This window comes from Tubulanus polymorphus, chromosome 2, assembly GCF_964204645.1.
Source record: "Tubulanus polymorphus chromosome 2, tnTubPoly1.2, whole genome shotgun sequence".
Taxonomy (NCBI): Eukaryota; Metazoa; Nemertea; class Palaeonemertea; order Tubulaniformes; family Tubulanidae; genus Tubulanus; species Tubulanus polymorphus.
Genome location: NC_134026.1, coordinates 27,493,303 through 27,512,859, shown reverse-complemented (window position 1 = coordinate 27,512,859; position 19,557 = coordinate 27,493,303). Strand labels below are relative to the sequence as shown.

Sequence of the window (19,557 nt, the reverse complement as noted above, 5' to 3'; positions counted from 1 at the left end):
AAATAGTCGGGACAAGTCGTTTCTTACAGAAGTAGATTGATGTTTAAACCAGAAATATAACAAAAAATATCATAATATAATCATTTATTTTACTTGCATCATTTTAGGTTTATAATACGCAGTATATACTTAGCACTGAATACACATTGCCATGAATAAACCAAGTGAGGTTTTTACTTGAAAATGCCGAACATGAAATATCAAACATTTACAAAATATACAAGTTTGTATGTACGTTTATACAATCCACCAAACTACGTAGGCATACAACCAGTAGATAAGTGAACAACATCAAATACAGATAGATGGCACCAAGTCTAGATGTGGAAACATTGATTTAAATCTACAGTAAAGCAATGTTAGAACTAAGATCTTGCTCCCTTAAATCAACTTTTAAGAACTGTGAATGTACTTAAAACCATTTTATTTACGCATTAGCTGTAATCACATGCATTCTACTTCGTAGCAATCTGATTTTCACTCACTCAAATCATTCCTAACTTGATGGTCAATACCGGTAAATTAGATCAGAATAATCTTTCAATTATATTAGAACTGGTTTGACCACAGACTATCAAATCACATGTCGAAATTAATTCAAATTTATGTGATTTGGCACTAATTTCACATAATCCTGGCTATATCAAATGAGAGTTGATTCTATCTTTATGCCACATGTTTAAAGTATTTGATAGATTCACGCAAACATTTCTAATCTTCTTCATATTCATAGACCATTGATGAGTAAAGTAACACATAAGCGCAGTGCCAATCACCTCCACCAGATAGCTTCAGTATATCCTCAGATTTAATAGCCGCAACTTTATCATCATCAAACATGAGCCAGTCATCTGTAAATAAATTCAAGGGATAATTAAAATAACACACTAATCACATCCTCGTTTAAAGCTTCTAGGTCATAAATAGACCTACACATACCTCCTTTCCTGCGCACCCATGCGACATAATGACCACTTGAACTAGATCTTCCTTGATGAGTCAAAACAGCAGTCAATTCATAATAGCCACTGTTGTTAGAACCCACATCTATTGCAGAAAAATTTTAATAAATAACGATACCCTTACAGATTACTATAATCAGATACACTTCTTTAGTCTTACCATCCGGAAATGAGAATGGTTCTTTCTTTGTTTTTTTTGTTTCATCCATTGGCTCAGTGCTATCAGCATCAGTGACAGGTTTCTTTTTGTTGGGTTTTTGCTAAAAAATATCAATTTCATACAAATGGAAATTAATCACAAACGCCTCCTGTTTGATTCTTTCCGATGAACTTACCTCTTCCACCATTGCATCTCCCCGTTCCTTGAATTTGGCCCTCATAGGAAGTAATTTCTGTTGTAATTCTTCAGTGCATAAATCGAAAACATCTAATTTCAAGGGAAATTTTACATCCTAAATGATAAGCAATTCTTTAAGACATTTTATAGATCACACATTGATAGTTAAGGGTTTTAATTATTTAGAAATTACCTTTAATATCTTTGCATTAATTGCTTCTTTTTCTTTATAATAGAATCTAACAAACTGTATTGGAAGGTATCCTGGTAATCGACTAATTTTACTCTGAAGAAAAGAATTAACAATCTACATCCATTACCAACTCTAAATGAGCAGCAAAATACATCATCTTTTTTGAATCATGATAGTATAACTTACAGTTTTTACGTATTGGGCATCCCTTCCTAAAAATGAGGAATTCTTTGTAATGGTTTCTTGGAGCCTCTAAAATGATTATATAAAGAAATATCATCTATTTGAGTCATAATCAGTTTTTCCTAACTCTAGAAGGTGGTATCGTACTATTATGTTGATTTATAGGACAAATATATATCTTACCGATTTTAAACCAGTGTGCATATATTTCACTTCTTGCACGATGAAACAACTCAGTTGATATAAAGTTTCATGTGATTTATTGACAGGTTCATCATCACATTCTACACATTTCATAGTCGTATCAAATTCAATACCCATGTATTTATCTATGAATCCACCTGCTGAACTGGCACCTACTGTATCTCCCTACAGAATTCGATATACAATTGCAAACTATTTCAATTTTTAAGACAGTAAATATAGAAGAGTTGAAAGATGGCAGCACAGTCTCACCTGAGAGCTTTCAATTGCTTGCAAAGGTAACTTTTGTTGCAGACATCTCACAATTTCAGTCCAACATTCATTAGCATCCTATGAAGAAAATATCATTCCATAGTGAAATTATTTATCAGTTTATGAATGAAACAATTTGTAGGTTATTTTTAAGAGATTTAGGCTATTTACTTGCTGCATGAAAACACCTCTTTCAGATTTCTCTCCAAAGATTGGGTAGGCATTGTGTAAAATCTGTAGGAATATTATAGGCGGAATGCTTGTCGATTCTTTATCCATCATCAAGAATAAACTTTTCATAGCTGAAAACGAAAACAAAAATTCATAATATCCAATTTGAATTAGGATTAGATATCAGTCATAAATTATTGATTTTATGGGTAGACAGTTCAACTAATCTAGGTAGTTACTTAAGCAGCTGTCTATGTTTCGTTCTTTCAAAAGTTACCTGCAGTGATTGATTCACCGGCCACTGAACTGTCTAGTCTACCATTATACCTATAAAAAGAAAACACAGAGTCTTTTTAATCTCAGTGTTATTAGGCAACTACTATCCTCACTATGTCATAGTACATAGCGAAGCACTATAGTTTTAGCTTCACTTGCTAAATGAAAACACTCACTGTTTAAGTGCATCTTGAAGTTCTGGTACAGATCTAAGACACTGAAGTGTAGCATTCATATAACACGTGTTTCCCAGATTCGTCAAACCTGGTGGTAGATGATGCTGCAATGAAAAATATTAAAGTTAGACCCGTATAGCAAAACTGTTCACAAGTATAGCAAAGTTCAGAATTTAAAACAATTGGCCTTTATAAGGGAGTTCAACTTACTGCTGCTGCCATTTGTTGTTCATTCATATCTTCCCAAAATGTTATTTTCTGAGCTGGTTCTTGCGGGAGAGCATCTGCAGAGCCCATCATTAGCAAAGTTACCCCCTAAAATGATGTGGATATTGATTTTTCATAAAACGGAATATCATCACCGATCTTAAAACTGAAGGCTACTATTTCTTCCACATAAAACCTTTATCCGTCTGTTACACTTGAAAGAAAATGCAGCTACAGACAGCTCGAATTTATGATAGAACGTTTAAACAGACCATCAATGTCAAAACAATACAATGGAAACATCTTTCACTGTAGTTATACAGTATCATTACATACCTGCATTACACTATCTAAATCTAATAATTCATAACAGTGAGCCTTCAACAATAAATAAAGAATTTATCGTTGTTTTACATCATCAATATCAAACTAACAACTCTAAAAAAATGTGATGACTGTTTTTCCTCAAGTATATAAGTAGAAGAAAAGTTAAGTTTAAAAGTTTAAAAATTAAGTTTCCTTAAGTAGAAGAAAACAAGAAAACTAACCTTGTAATGTTATATTAAGGACCAATAACGTTATTTTGGATTTGAATATATCGATAATTGAATTGACTGGCAAGCAGTCTTGCCCAAATATATTGATGCTATAGCACACATCCTCTTACGCAATTATCAAAATTTATCAAATATAAAATCAGTTATGAGATATTTTTAATTACAAATAACGCCAAAATTCACAAATTTTATTGTTATTTCAAAATACTAATATTGATATAATGTAGTGCATCGACTCACACAGAACCCCTTAAATAGCGCATAGGCCCTACTTGGTATCAATGTATATAAATATTATGGTAACGGTTTTTACGGCGTCAAAAAACCCAAATTAACTCTACTGTATTGATTAATGATTAATGGCCATATCAATGTATCAAAAATATACAACCAGTTTAAGTAGTTATTTTAGACTGATTTTGAACTCAGTACTCAGGCATGTGCGTTAACTGTAAGCTGACAGTGAGAGCTAGCTATATTATCAGTGCTGCAAATATCAGATTTCTTGAGAACTTAAAAGATTAAAGGTTTTTTCTTAACTGTAAAAAACTTTTGCAATGATACAAATGTAGCATAGCTATGGTAATAATAGAAAAGTGTGGACTAGAAAAATGTTTCCACTTGGATTCAACTCGCATTATATCCATAGATTATTGGATAAAATAGTTGTACAAATAAGACCTTGATCCTTTGGGAATTTCCCAATGAAACATAAAAATAAGATACTCCTAAGACGAGTAAATTTAAGAAAATGACTATTTCATTGTTTAAATGAATTGAATCATTTTCAATAAATTTCATGAGATCAGGAAGGTTCACTCCCACCATCCTGATGAGATAAATCAAAGGCATTATTATATTATCATTACAAAACTGGGCCCAACAGACAACGGTCGAAGACAACCTACTTAAAGATGAAAAACAAATGTGTTACTCACATCTTTGAGCTTTACTTTACCCCATTCATCATCCTGAAAATAATATTAATTGATTTTAGTTAAAAAAAACTTGGTCTCCACCACACAACTCCTAGTGATACAACATCATCATCATCATCGAAGAGTTGATAATTAACATACCTTAATTACAGATCCCTTCATCATCACTTTCTGTCGCGCAGGTTCAACACCTGATAAAGCATAGAGTTGAGCTTTGAATACTAAAGGCGGCTCAGTCATATCACATTCTATAGCTTCAAATTTCTGTTTCCCCCATTTTACATTTACTGAAAGAAATATATATTAAATAGCCACATTAAATAGACAATCATCACTAAACAATTTAAAGACAGACTATTCCAGTCATTAAAACCAGAGTAATCAGATATTCCCAGCAGGATATATAAAATTCAAAAGGTTTTCCAGTGTAACCTCCCATTCGAACTGACAACATTTTGTATTCATACGATCAGAATTATGTTCCTTACCTTTAAATACCGACATTTTACCGGCTTTTGCAGACTCACGACACAAGATTTTCGAAACCCGGAAGTGTAATATGGAACTTCCAGTGGGTAGTTAAGCGATAGATGGCGAAAGAGTAGCCCTGGAATATTTGACCGATGGAAATTTCTAATATTTAGGCAAATATCATATTGTCACGTTCTTGATACATGGTAAAAATGATTTGCTGGTCGTCTATGATTATTCTACTTAGATGCATTTTCAGATGTTGTGATCTGTTCAAAAGCCAGAGTTGTGCGAATGTTGTATAAATTAAGTCAAATTCAAATGCGCTATATATTCTTGATTGGCGGGCCGGGTGTCGGGTGACGCAATTCAATTTTTGTTATCGTCGTTCCCTTTATTCGGTAATTGTGTTGCATACTGTTATACAAGCTAGTGATTGAAAGTGTGTTGGAATTACATTGTGATGTCCTGTTAATGACTGCCCCTAAGCACTCAACCAGGGGGCAATATCAGAAAAGCCAGAATTAGTAGGCTTAATTACTATACAATGGATAGATGTTGAATCAATCGAGGGGTTGGTCATTAATTAATAAATGATGGATAGGCCTGGGCCTATGTTCACAGTAATGTGGGGAGTCAGTGATAGAATTTTACTACAGGAGGACCTATGGTAATTGTATGATCATAACTTTCAATCAATTGTTGGATTTTTGCTTGTAGAAATCTGGTAGACAGAAATGTTATTTAGAGTTGAATAGCGGTTGACAATATTGATTCAGGTGACATGCGCTTGTTGTAGGCGGCCATTCTTCATGGTTGAATCACTGTAAAGCCCCAGTACTGTGCAGTTATAAATATACTGCAAAGTGAATAGGCTAGAGTTTAGTGGATTATGTGACTACTGTTGGAACATGGATAGAAAAAATAGTGGATAAATAGTAATTGATTTTACATTTTATTACAGAATTTATCAAGAGAATGAAAGCTTTATTGGACTAAATGTTTATTTGAAGGTAGGCCTAGGTATTTTGTGTTTCATAACTGCATTTAACTGAGACTAAGCTGAATTATTATTAACTTGTGGTAAAGCAAATGGCAAGCAAATATAGAATGACACAAATTGTAACTTTGAGGTCATATGATTTTGTTATTCCTTACAATTGCATTGACCATGGGCCATGTGAAAGAAACCCCCTTTCATGGTGTGGTGAAACCTATGAATAAATGAATATCTAATTTGTGGGTCAAAAGCTTTTTTTGTTGGTCCAGGGTCCATTGTTGAAAGGAAATCTGTCATGATTTTGAAATGGAGACAGAGTCATTCAGTTGTTGGCAGCTCAATAAATACTCACACATTCATTTTTACTCCGTGAGATTGTATCTTCTGTGTTAGTTATATCTATTAACATTTATTCAGAATTTCGCTAATAATTCGAATTCATTTTTTATTGCGATTTATTTTCAGTCAAACATTTTTCAACTTGACCGGAAGATGTGATGAGGAGGAGAAAACAAATAAGGAATTTTAAATCGATGACAAACAACTTCGCTTTGGATTTTAACTTGTTATCGACGGACTGTGAAGATTTTCTAGATTGAACACTTGTGCTATATGGATACTGTGCTGTGATATAGAGATTATTTTAAATAACAAAAATGCGTGAAGAAGAGGTCGAAACAGCTATAAAAGTTGTAATTGTTGGCAATGGAGCCGTTGGAAAATCCAGCATGATTCAGAGATACTGTAAAGGCATTTTTACGAAGGATTACAAAAAGACAATTGGTGTGGATTTCCTCGAGAGACAAATCGAGTAAGTCTAATTCATTTCAAACTAAAAGCCTCCATCATTGCTTAGAATTCGAAAATTGAAATTGATAATTTTTAAATGAATCTTAAATGAAAGTTTGTAAGTTGGGTGGTCAATCTACATATAGGGCTTATATTTTTGCTACATTGAATCAAACTGCTTCAGAGGGCTCTGTTTACTTTCCCAAAAAAGAAATGAATAAATGTGATGTATGCCTTATATCACATGCGCTATCTGTACAAAATACACTTCTAATATGCATGCATTGGTGAATTATGGTTTACATGGCTTGTTTCGTTGATGGAATGCAAGTTCTAAATTGGATCGTTACCCGTGGCATTCAAAGATCACTGAGCATCAGTGTTTGTATTTGTTTGTATTAATCAGCGCTTTCATAGAAAAACCATGACATTCAACAGAAGCCTTACTGACTTACATGAAATCCAATTAACTTTTACCTATGAAAGCAATAGAGCAATGCACAATTTAGAAAGGAAATGATGAAGAATGATTAATCAATGAATAATAATTCCTAACTGTCGCTCATAGTCTAGTGCAGAGTTTAGACATGTTTCAATGCATTTTAATATCCGAATGATTCTCTCGGTTTTCCATATATGGTAGATTCTTACTTCCAATATTTAATGATTACATCAATGCATTCACTTATTTTTATAGTATGGATGGAGAGGACATCAGATTAATGTTGTGGGATACAGCGGGTCAAGAAGAATTTGATGCCATCACAAAGGCTTATTACCGAGGTATATTCAATGCAACCATATCATATAGTTTGTGAAATATGTTTTAGCAGAATATGCCCCAGGAATCTGGAAAATGGTACGGACATCATCATAGCATTGGCGTTAATGATGTTGTTAATAGGAGATTCGATCGATGTAGAGCTTTGTCAGGTTGCAATTTTGCTAAGCAACGAAGTCGAAAGTGCTCTTATGGTGATTTAGAGCACTGCTTCTGAATAATATTTTTTTGTATTGTATGTCAATACAGTGGGGGCCATGTATTTTATTAACAACAAAATCTATTGGGCCAATTTTGAAACTTCACAATGTGAAATATCTAATTGAGTTGTGATATGGTACATTCCTTTGAGTCGGGCTTTGAGTTCTTTCGCTTATTTCGGGAAATATTCATTTATTCAGCAGACCTGATGTTAAGTTGTGTTATATTCATTTTCATCAAATAAGAATCATATAGATATTCATATAGACCCATTTAACATATACCTGTCACTTCCCTGTGTAAATATTTATGTTTAACTGTTATTTGCAGGTGCACAAGCTTGTGTTCTTGCATATTCAACGACTGACAGAAATTCTTTTGAAGCAATTCATTCTTGGAAAAAAAAGGTATAAAATGGCACATGATTTATTTCATTGCGCTTGTCCAGTTAAATGTGAAAACATACAGCTACTGAAAATGCTAAAAACAATGTCCTAGGGGTTTCAGGAGTCCTAGAGTTTGAAATTTCACTATCTAGACTTAATTCTTATATTGAACATTTATTTCTCGAGCCTTCAAGATTATCATTCAAGATGATTTGGTTCTCTATTTGACAGGTTGAGGATGAAGTTGGTGAAATTACAATGGTGCTAGTTCAGAACAAGATAGATCTTGAAGAACGGGCGGTAGTGCGATTGTAAGTAAAGCCAAAGTACATGAAAGGGATCTCTTTATGTATTTTTGGTAAAACTCATCTGATTACATTAATGCAAATAAATAATATATGCAATTTAATGAATGAAATACAAGTGTTTCTGCTGGTGTCATTTACAGGGATGAGGCTGAAGCACTGGCCAAGTCATTACGTTTGAGATTATACAGAACTTCCGTCAAAGATAATAGAAATGTGGAAGAAGGTATCTAATAATTTACAAACTGAATCTATTCATACTTGATTTCACTGCAGATTTCACGCTATGAATATTAAGAGTGATATATTCATCAATACGACCAGAACAATGCTTAAATGTCTTTGAGTATACAGTGGATGCCAATAATGCTTTATGAATTGACTACTGTAAAGCTTTTTGAATTGTATGCGTTAATGAATATTTGATGCTTTATTGGGTAATACTAAACTTGAGCTAAATTTGCAAAAAAATTTACTGGCAATACAATTTCATATATTCATGCAAGTTCAGTTTAAATGCGCCACTTGGCTTATTTGTTCTCTTACAATAACAAGCCACTTTAGTCTTATTTTCAAAATGCTTCAAATCAAGATGACATATCTATTTCCCTATGCTTATATCTGCTATATATAGGCCTACATATGTATATGTAATGTAGCACATGTATATGTAATGTGGTATACATGACAACTATTTAGGAAATATCGAATGAACATATGGAGTGTCAGTGTTACTAGCCATTGACACAATTTTTTTACCCAACGAATATCGATTTGATTTTGAGTATCTGAAAAAAATATGTTTCAAACAAATGTCTGCCTGATCAATATTTACAGTTTAATAAATTATTGCATACGATGTACATGTACTATGCAATTACTTTTTTAAACTTTTCACCTCTTTTGATTTCAGTTTTTAGTTATCTTTGTGAAAATTACCTAAATCAAGCGTGTAGTATAAACGATGACGATTGTAAACAAGAAACTATTGGTGGAGGCTCTGGTGAGTAATTGTTTAATGAATATTTCAAAAGATGATCGTATGTTCTGGTATCAGGAAATTCATCTGATTGCATTGTAGATTTTATGAATTCAAATGGAGATGGAAAACATGGACAATTGGGCAAGAAAAATAAGCATTGGAAAAATCGTTTTCGGATTAAGAACAATAAAAAGTCATCGGACGGAACAATTATTCTTGAACCTTCAAAGAGACGAACTCAAGGCAGAAAAAACCCTATCAACAAGTGCTTGTTATTATGACCTGTGTGATTGTGAATACCACTGCCATAAATAATGTTTCACCATTCAACAGCATCATAATCATGTGTCTTTAAACTACCGGTACAATGACCACAGTGTAGTTGTTGGTTCAGATTCGGAAAGCATGCATTGCCGTGGAGAGAAATTTACTTAAAAATTTGATCTTTTTGAAAGATGAAGTTATCTTTTATACCAGCACCCATAAGACTGTAGAAACTGGTAAATATTGTACTGGTAGCGAGTGTTCAGTCATGCTATTCAAGAGATGAAGAATATACCGTAATAGTTTTAATGAAGACTCCTTTACGGCTTTAGAACTCATTAGAGGAATACGATGTACTGTGTATATCCATAGAATAAACCATATCTACGCATAATTATCCTGCTTTAAGACTTTTACTTAGGTAGATTTTAAAATGCCATCAACGTATTAAAGAATGAAATATTTTAAGTGATCAAATGTCAATTAATTCATCCAAGAATCTAATAAATCGCCATAAAAACGTTATGTAATCTTTCAGTTTTGATAATTTTTCTCTTTCGTATCCTAACCAAAGAAACCTTTATAGTTTACCTACATGCAATAGACTACTCACTTTCAAAACTATACCTAAAACAATCTAAATAACTACTGTATTCAAACACAACCTAAAATAATTTATTGTATCTCAAAGCATGTTTAACAAACTACATGAAATACTGTACATTATAAGCGAAAAGCTACATAAGTTTAATGATATTCATTCTTATCCATATCAGTTATCACTGGCATTTAAGAATCTGTTAACTCTGTGTTCGCCAAGCCTGGTGGTGCAGTTTGTGCAGATTTTTTGGCACCCAGTATGTATTTGCAAATCAATGTTGTCCATAGTGACAAAACAGCGAAGAAACTAAGAATGAAGCGTAAAGCTTTGAACCAGTCTGGATAACCACGCATAACAGTATCAAAATAAGCTACCATGCCCAGTCCTCCAATCAGCGTTAATGCCGAAAATGTATGCGGTAACATCAGTCCAGTCCAAGCAACCAATGATGGCATAACACTATATCCAAGGTTATGCCAATTAGGTTGTATTTGTCCCCCTGTATGAAGAGTCAATCCCCATCGAACTCCTCCTAGAAATGATAGTATACTAGCACCGTACGCTACCTGTGCAAATGCTAATTCAGGACAGTACGTCTGCATGAAAATCATACATCCAGGAACTGCTACAAATGGGATTAATCCTGATAATCCAAGAGTCAATGCTGGTAGAGGTGAATGGCGCACTTTATGTAGATCCTTGAATATAGTTAGAGCTTTTGTTTTATGGTCTTCTTCAATTTGTTTAGTTGGAGTTGTATGGATCAACTTTGAGGTCATTCCAGTGTAAACCGAAAATTTGCTTCTATTGTCATCAGCTTGATTAAAGATTTTTGAATAGCTTCCATTGATCTTTGTAAGGTTGTATGAAGTTGAATACCAGCTGAATTGCCGAGCAGCCCAAAAGGGATAATGCTGCAACAGTAGTAATGCAGGCCTCCTCACTATCATCATGCCAATGATGAATCTGTAAAAAAACCAAAATTCATGAAAACGCCAATGAATAGAGAATAGTAGTTGCTCATATCAATATCAGACAGCTTAACACAATATACCCAGACTACAATTATGTTGACAAGCGACATCTTACTTACTAACGCGATAAGATTTGACATTCATCATACACAGACGTATAGATGTATAGTTTCTACACAAGAAAATCTGGCAAGTTATGTCGGAAAAATGTATGTTTACAGTTTAGTATGTCAATTACCTCCAAAAAATTATTTTTTAATAATTATCAATCACTTCCTGGTTTGGAGGAGGCGTTTACAAAGTAGAGAATGTTTGGTAATTTTAATATGGGACTAGATTCACCTGGATGAATATATATTTAACTAATTAAGATAAAGCAACGTGGATTTAATACGATTAACATAATTGAATAAAAATCATAAATCTTTTATTTAATTGATTTCTGATATAATTCGGCTGAGACCGCGAAGTGACGGAACCAGTCCAAACGGGTACCTCGCCGCCATCTTGCATCGTTTCCGCAAAAAATGATATTTTAGTAGAAAATTCAAGAAATTTCCCATTTGCCACTGAATGACAGCACCTAGATAGCGGAGCATTCTATTCCGAGTTATTAAGAGCCAATGATGGTTAGAATTTCTAACGAAAATTCGTAGGATCGCGTTCAATATTGACTGATAAATCGCCTGAAACATCGTGCATCCCCAGGGCAGGCAGGCCAGCACTCGCTATCTATCATCCATACTCGTAGTTGTTATTGGGAACCCACGCATTGCTTCTCCTTTTCAACACGAAGAGAAAGTTGTGAATATATGTGCTCTGGTTGTTGACATGAACAGTTGAAACAAAATATTGGGATTAATCTGCCGTGGAAAGGAGAGAGGACTGGAATATTTCATTATTTAGTGTGACAATTACGCAACTAATTGTAACGCATTGGTGGTGCTCGCATCTTCATTGTTAGGCGCCTCGACAGACAACTGTGTTCTTGAGTTATTCAAGAATTCATATGAATATCAATCTTCTCTGTTGTACACCGTCTTGTGAATTCGTAACAGTGCTGATAGTATAAATGGTAGACATGCGACAGTGAAGTGCTCATTGGATTTGATGATGTGACAGAACTAAAGCCTCTCTCTGTTTAGTCAGAGGAGGGTCCTGAGCGTGACTTCTGATGTTCGCCGCTGGAGTCTGTATATTACCCCGCATAATGATATATATATAATTCGCGAGTAGGATTGATGTTGCAGTATTAATGATATAGATAACTTTTAACAAGTGATCTCAGGATTTTGAGCAAACTCGATAGCAGTTACTTATTAGGAAAGGACCTAATCGCGCTCAATCACTACTAGAATGTGTTAATTACCCGGTGCCTTATTCATATCAATAATGTATTTTAAGTTGCTAGATTATTTAGCGGTGTAGTTTGGATTGCGTGAAAAATCAAAGCCGTATTTGTAGAACATGACAAGATAGCATTTACTTCGCTTCCTACATTGCTGTGGGATTTGAAAGTGTAGACCGAAAAATATTTCATTAAATTGTTGATAACGTGAACTGTGTTTAGTCAGGCAGCATCCATCCATCATACTGTGCCAAACATCCAGCCACTCATCTGGAGTAAGCATTCGGGATTTGTGAATATTTTTGCGGATGAAATATCTACTTTTTGGCTGTCTGAACTACATTATTTGTTATACTCTTTTTTAGATTAACATTTAGTTGTAAAAGTAATGGCTGCTAATCGCGCACCTAAAAATGATTTTGCTCCAGCATGGCTTAAAATACCAACGGATGGGGTAAGATTTTGTGCAATGGATCAGTCGTATCGAAAAAATTGTAAACTTAGTGAATTTTATGCATTTCTTTTGTAGAAATCGACGAATGGTTGTAAACCAGAAACTAAAGCCATTAAAGATGAGCAGCGAATTCGACATGATTCCGGTAACAACGGTCAGTTACCAAAACAACGTTCATTCGATAGTTATGATGGTATATATTCTTATGATGTTTGTCTTGGACTTTGTTGTTTTATGAATAATCAACGTCGAAGCCAAGATAGATAAGATGTTCCCGTGATTTGTTATCGTTGAAAAAATTGATTTGTTGAATTACAGATCGTCGTCGCGGGCAACAGCAGCGTCATCGACATAATTCTGTAGAAGATGACTACTTTAACCATTACCCGTATGGATATTTTCCAGCCTACGGTAGTTTTGATAAATATGGCAATCATTATCGTTCACAACCCATGCTCTACCGTCCGACCTTTAGAGATGGCAAATATCAACACCCTAATGCAAGATTTAGTCAAGTGCCGGTAAGAATTATGAAGATTCGAAATTCTTTACATGTCCGTGAATTTTCTGTGTAACCATATCTATTCTCGATGCAGATGACTCCTGGTGCACCATTACCATATTATGAATATCCGTATGAGTTCTACGACGCAAACTATTATTCGCCGTATGTGAGATCAAATAACAGTCGACACCACGGCAGTCGCGATAAAAACAACGACAAAAAGAATGGCAAACTGGATGACCAAGATTTCGTAAGTATTTGAATCTACTGGGGTGTAGTTGCTTTCACGAAAAAGGCAAAATCATAATTTGTTCTCATTTTCTATCTAGCCATCGTTGAATGGAGAAGGAAAAGATAAGAAAGAAACAAAGGAAGAATCGAGAGGGAAAAGCGCTGGAGTTTGGGGTAAGTTCCTAATTAGTAAATTGAATCAGTTCTCTTGCATTGAATATTACAATATTTTTATCATTAAGTGGCACAATAAACTCGACGTTCTATTGTCAACATATTTAACAAGCATGTGATCGATTTATTAGATATAGAAGTATATTAATTACACATAGCACAATGCATGCATGTTTATCTCCTGTCTCTCGGTCAAGACGACTAAAACAGCAGAATGTGCACTGTTATATCTTTAGTGCAAACGAAATACCAATTTAGAATGAAGTTTGATTAAAATAAACGAAAGTTCTCATAATAGTAAAAGGCAATAAAGCCTTGCATCGGAAGAAAGAGCTCCACCATTCATGGTGTCTGCATCTGGTTTCTGTCTTACGTTACAGACAATCCACCTAAGGTTACTAGTAGCAGTTCACCTAAACGACAACTGGACAGTTGTTCCCCTGGTAAGTTGCCATAGATCATGGCAAAGTGTAGATGTTGCGTGATTCTTAATGGTTTCGAGATCGGTCAGATTTTACCCACCAATCTTTGAAATATGCTTTTCCGAATCAGATTAGTAACATTAATTGGCAAAAACCTGTTCGTGTCAATTTCTGTTTTGGAATCGCTCGTTTTAACTAATTTTGCTTTTGCAAAGGCATGTTCATTTTTTCAAAATCCCATTCAGAAAATCAAGTTACCTGTAAAATTTCTAGGCATGTGAAGAGTTTGTTTGAATTCATACTTTCCATTTGGTAACAGTCAATATCCTTATATCCTTTACCTGTAAATGATTGATTTTCTGGATGGTGTAGTTGCTTGCTCTGTTGTATTTCAGCACATAATATAGATAACTAGAGCACATGTGATTACTTATTCTGACAATAACACCAAAACATATTTATTGTTGTATTTCAATTATAGAATACCAATCATTTCTGTTGGAAAGTTGGATGATATTTTTATCATGAAATTGTCAATAATCTAATATTTTCTGCAACTTTTCCCATGATCCTATTGCCCAAAAGGTGATGAATTTTGAATGAGTGTTGTGGAAGTTCTGCTTTTCTAGAGATGTGTATGGTCATTGTTTCAGTTGTATTGTATATTGCTGTTTTTGATGTTACTTGTCGTGTTGTAGTTAAAAAGTGTTGATCAAATCTTTTTATTTTTACCCGATGAAGTAAGGCAAATTAATATTTACAGACACACAAAGGAAAGAGTCTCTCCCAGAGAGTAAATCCAGTATCTATAAAGCGTTGGTACCCAATAAAAGTGGTCACAATCGTAAGCAGCCACGTATTAATGGATTTAGTGGTCGTGAACATGTTAATGGAACATCTAGCCCATCTGCCCACAAAGGTGGCAAAGAAAATCGTGAAATGAAAGAGGTAAGCTTCAAAAGGATCCTACCGTATGTAAATTGATAGTAGATTGATAAAACGGATATTTTCATTGAATATTTTAGTCATTGTCTCCGACTCCAGCTGTTGATATTCTGAGCACTAGATTTGTCACTCAGCCTAAGAATATTGGTGATAAGAAAAGTGAATTTCTAAAAGCTTTGCGCAAAGAAGGCTGTGATATTAACAGCAACAAGAAAATACAACAAAATGGTGATGTAAGTAGTACTTTGCAAATGAGATTTCTCATTATTCTTTATGACAGATGACAAATTTGTGAATTTAGATTTGTGTTAAACAAAGTTTTTCATTACCGGTATTTATCTCTAGTCTTTAAATGGTGACGCAGAAGATTTATCAGAAAAAGTTGATCATTTAAAGATTGGACCTTCATGTTTATTGTCGAGCTCACTCGAAGCAGAACAGAGGTAGATAGATCTATCAGGAAGTTACCGGAGTAGATTTTGTCTGCATATGTCTTAATTGATTTTCTATTACGCCTGTACATGTTTGATTGTAGACTATTGCGTGAAATGGGTTGGAATGAAGCTGATGATGAGGAATATGTTATCACTGAAGATGACATGAAAGAATTTCAAAATCTTTCAAAACAGGTCAGTTAATTCCTGTTTCAATTTTTAAGCAGGTTTGACTGCCTATGTGTCGCTTTCAATATCGCCATTACTGAATGTGTTCTTAAAAAATATTTTTAGGTGAAAGAACAGCAACAACATAACAAATTTGAAATGATGAAACCCTCAGTAACACCCAGTTGGAGTCCACAGCATATCAGTTATCTCCCTCCTGCTGTCGACCCAGCAGATGATGACACTTCGTCACTTGACTCCGATTCGGATATTAACTGAAATTTTTATGCAAATAGCTGCAAAATCGTGGATTTATGAATTAATGGTGATGGATAGACTTAAATTGAAGCGCCACAAGCTGTACCATGGGTTTAGCTTCCATGGCTAAACGCGGAAAATAACCGATGAAAGATGCATTTTGATATATCCAGCAGCTAAAGAGAAAACACTTATTTTTTATTGTTTTCATATTTGTAAATAAGACAGATTCATGATATCAGGTTCTTGATTAAAAATCACTTACCATCTTCATCAGCAATTGTGTATTAGAAATTGTTGCCAGTCTGGTGCAACGATTATGACGCCGAACGGCATCGCTTTGCATGTTTTCTTCTTTCAATCAGTCAATAATTAAGTCATTTTAATTTCTAGTGTAAAACCAACTGACTGATGTTTTTAGGACAATCTCCATAACAGAAAACCACTTGTTTATTTAATTGTACATGTATTGACTATTCTATATGATACAGCTTAAGTAAGCTGCAGTATTATTCAGTTATTGCTTTCTTTAGAAATTAGTTCGTTTTTCTAAGCTAATTAATTTGTTTCTTGGATTTAAAGGTTAAATTCATTTTGAGTGAGGCTGTCCTGAATAACCTATTCAGGGTATATTTTTTCAACTCCGTAATTATTTTTTAAGCTCAGGCTCTGATCTTACTAGTCTTAGATTAAGAATTCATGCAGTTGATTGTTCAGTGAACTACTGGTGTAATGTGATAAATCTGTAAAATGAGATCAATTCTATTCAGTCTCAGAAATATGAGCGGTCATGTGTGACACATTACTGACAAACTTGGTGTGAGAATTTTGAGGAGTTTTACCTTTAATATCTGTCTTCAAGTTCTTAATCTCAGTCGATGTAATTCAAGTGATTGTCATAAGAACATGTAAAATTGCAGAATGGCACGGTTTTTAGGAAAGATAATATGTCCTTGTTGCGAAATGCAGGTTTTGAGTGAACGTATACTGGTTTAAGGGTATCAATTGGGGATTACAAAGTTGGTCTTCTTTCAGGTTTACAGATTATGCTGTTCTGGTTATAGGTAGAGCATGTTCTGTTGGAAACTAATGCGCCAGAAGGGTACTCCACAATTGTTAGAAACTTAACAGAACCTGCCGAAAGAATGTGTAGAAGACAAATTTTTTATACCGTATGTGTAATTCACCCTACCATAATCGTTGTGTATCAGTAAATGTATGTATGTTCTTTATAAAACCAAAGTTAATTTTTTGAAACCAAACCAAAATGTATGATTTATCAGTTGGGCACTTCTTGGAATAGTAAAAAAAGTTTTACATCTACTAATAGAAGGGTAAGAAGGTGTGTGATTGTGGATTATATCAATGTACTGCTGTATGTAATTGGGTAAATTTTTAGTGATATTTAAACTCGATGACAGTTGATTTAACAGGCAATCTGTGTCGGTGTTCTCGGATACATGTATTTGTAATTCTGGCCATAGGTTTTCATTTAATTGTTTTAATTGAGGACATAGATTATTGGTGGAAGTAGTTTGGTGTAGGCAGTCAACAATATTTCTTGCATCAGATCTATAATCAATTTGGTAATTCACCGGTACCTACTCTATTTTTCATGAACTAGTTTTTTGTTCTCAAAGGTGCTAGACAGCCAGTAACCTTCAGTTGATAGAGATGCATCATCATTCATATTACATTGAAATTTCATTTAACCAAAAGATTGTGTTTGACCTATTTGACTTCAGTAAGTCAGTACAAATGACACGGTGGCCATGATTTAATGCATGATAGTGATTAATTGTATTGAAGGGAATATATGATGTCTATATTCTCTAGCTGGTCTAGTTGAAGATTGTCACATCTATTTTCTCAACGATCATCTTCTGCTCTGTGGGACCAGATTGACATAATATTAAAAGTTATAGAACAGTGGAACTGAGAAAATTCTTCATCCTAATCAGAAGATGACAGTAAATACAGTAATACTCTTTTATGTTTTGAATCTATCATTGTAGAGTAGTGAACTATTAAGCATTAGATTATCGTTAGTTACACATTTATTATAATTTGTTTATTTTTTCCTCAGTATGATACATACCCCTGATTTCCAATGATTATTTTGATATTTTTTGAGTGCAACCAAAAACATGGATTACTTGCTTTTCATTACAGATTTACTTGTTGTGATTGAGGCATTTTAGTTGGTTTGATTGAGTACACTATTGCAATCACTTACGTTAGGCGCTGCAACTAATTAATGTTTGGATTGACCAGAAAAGATCCAGTGCTTGATTATTATCATTTGATAGCAGCATTATATTACTAATGATGATACGTATTATCTAACATTGATTCCTCAAATACAAACAAATATGATATTGCTCCTTGGTATAGGTATGTGTACTGGTATACATTCTGAACTATATGCGAATTGAAATCATATGGTAAGTGCACATCTATAGTTCCATAATACATGTAGTTATTTAGTGAATCATCCATGGAAAAACTATTCAGTAGTTCATGGCCTTAATGATGATGAAGGTACAAGACCTCGGCTTGAAGATGGCTGAAATAAATGTGTTCGTTATACGAGTATCTGTGGTGAAACTATGTACACAGTTAAATTGGATATATAAATGTGCTACCTTTTCATCAGGATTACAATTTTTAACAACTTAACTATTACATGGTACCGGTATTTGTCAGCCTTATTTGGGAAATTATTTTCCAGTTGCTTTTGCTTGGAGTTGATTACTATTCCTATTTCTATTGGAAGACTTCAACAATTATTGTTGCAAGCTACATTGTAACTATCAAACTTGGTGAAGTTTGATGAGCTTTGCGATATTACAATAACTTATGTGAAATTCAGTAAAGTTACTAGCACTTTCTTATTCATTGCTATTTTTGAATTTCATTTGTATACACGATTGCACCGGATTTAAATGTAATGGTGCTGATAATTCAGTTGGTTTTTATGGAGAACCATATGTATGAATAGGCTGGTTGGTATTGTATAAGCTACACATTCATCGGAATGTCCTGTTTGTGTAGATTTTTTTTTGTAATAGTTTCGTTTAACTGTCAAAATATCTGCCTATGTAAAACTTTGGATAAAATTAATGAAAAAAAAGATATTATTGAAGCATATATTGAAGTTGTTAGTCCTTTTGATAGGCTTTATCTCTCCATGGTCTTTCCGCCTTCCAGTCAACTTGGAACTAGTGAAATCTAAGTCAAATGTTAAGAAGTTGTGGAAATGTTTCATAGTTTGCAGCTAGAGTGCTTTTAACTTAGTGACTTACACAAAACTATGTCAACTGATTGAGTAATCATTGGTAGCAAGAAGACTCCTTGAAATGATTAGAGTGAAGTTCATCTTATCCACTTAAGATTTATATGGGTACT

General features: G+C 33.9%; 4 protein-coding genes across 8 annotated transcripts; 2 read left to right on the top strand and 2 right to left on the bottom strand.

The window, feature by feature from the left end:
* Positions 1 to 98: 98 nt before the first annotated feature.
* Positions 99 to 5,009, bottom strand: LOC141898279 (ubiquitin carboxyl-terminal hydrolase 14-like). The gene is made up of 15 exons (XM_074784122.1): positions 4,945 to 5,009; positions 4,598 to 4,743; positions 4,457 to 4,489; positions 2,965 to 3,069; positions 2,755 to 2,858; positions 2,580 to 2,629; positions 2,303 to 2,433; positions 2,132 to 2,209; positions 1,859 to 2,044; positions 1,679 to 1,744; positions 1,493 to 1,585; positions 1,298 to 1,414; positions 1,123 to 1,222; positions 940 to 1,047; positions 99 to 851 (listed from the first exon to the last, which is right to left on the bottom strand). Exons 1-15 carry the CDS (start codon positions 4,958 to 4,960, stop codon positions 712 to 714), a joined length of 1,473 nt encoding a protein of 490 aa, XP_074640223.1. The 5' UTR covers positions 4,961 to 5,009; the 3' UTR covers positions 99 to 711.
* Positions 5,010 to 5,738: 729 nt separating this feature from the next.
* On the top strand, positions 5,739 to 10,277 carry LOC141898781 (ras-related protein Rab-23-like). The gene is made up of 8 exons (XM_074784873.1): positions 5,739 to 5,940; positions 6,393 to 6,738; positions 7,414 to 7,499; positions 8,029 to 8,105; positions 8,316 to 8,395; positions 8,533 to 8,615; positions 9,303 to 9,392; positions 9,471 to 10,277. The coding sequence occupies exons 2-8, from the start codon at positions 6,584 to 6,586 to the stop codon at positions 9,650 to 9,652; spliced, it is 753 nt and encodes a 250-aa protein (XP_074640974.1). The 5' UTR covers positions 5,739 to 5,940; positions 6,393 to 6,583; the 3' UTR covers positions 9,653 to 10,277.
* A 22-nt stretch (positions 10,278 to 10,299) lies between these two features.
* On the bottom strand, positions 10,300 to 11,503 carry LOC141898780 (transmembrane protein 69-like). 2 transcript variants are annotated; one of them, XM_074784871.1, is made up of 2 exons: positions 11,449 to 11,503; positions 10,300 to 11,202 (listed from the first exon to the last, which is right to left on the bottom strand). In XM_074784871.1, the coding sequence occupies exon 2, from the start codon at positions 11,187 to 11,189 to the stop codon at positions 10,425 to 10,427; it is 765 nt and encodes a 254-aa protein (XP_074640972.1). In that variant the 5' UTR covers positions 11,190 to 11,202; positions 11,449 to 11,503; the 3' UTR covers positions 10,300 to 10,424. The 2 variants fall into 2 exon arrangements, with proteins under 2 accessions (XP_074640972.1, XP_074640973.1); XM_074784872.1 differs by lacking the exon at positions 11,449 to 11,503 and adding an exon at positions 11,330 to 11,423.
* Positions 11,504 to 11,716: 213 nt separating this feature from the next.
* LOC141898278 (vasculin-like) lies at positions 11,717 to 19,289 on the top strand. 4 transcript variants are annotated; one of them, XM_074784121.1, is made up of 12 exons: positions 11,717 to 12,833; positions 12,924 to 13,012; positions 13,088 to 13,166; positions 13,418 to 13,533; positions 13,609 to 13,767; positions 13,847 to 13,922; positions 14,303 to 14,365; positions 15,108 to 15,292; positions 15,370 to 15,522; positions 15,635 to 15,732; positions 15,825 to 15,918; positions 16,018 to 19,289. In XM_074784121.1, exons 2-12 carry the CDS (start codon positions 12,947 to 12,949, stop codon positions 16,168 to 16,170), a joined length of 1,242 nt encoding a protein of 413 aa, XP_074640222.1. In that variant the 5' UTR covers positions 11,717 to 12,833; positions 12,924 to 12,946; the 3' UTR covers positions 16,171 to 19,289. The 4 variants fall into 4 exon arrangements, with proteins under 4 accessions (XP_074640222.1, XP_074640220.1, XP_074640219.1 ...); XM_074784119.1 differs by having other exon boundaries at positions 13,331 to 13,533; XM_074784118.1 differs by having other exon boundaries at positions 13,088 to 13,205; positions 13,331 to 13,533.
* The last annotated feature ends 268 nt before the right edge of the window (positions 19,290 to 19,557 follow it).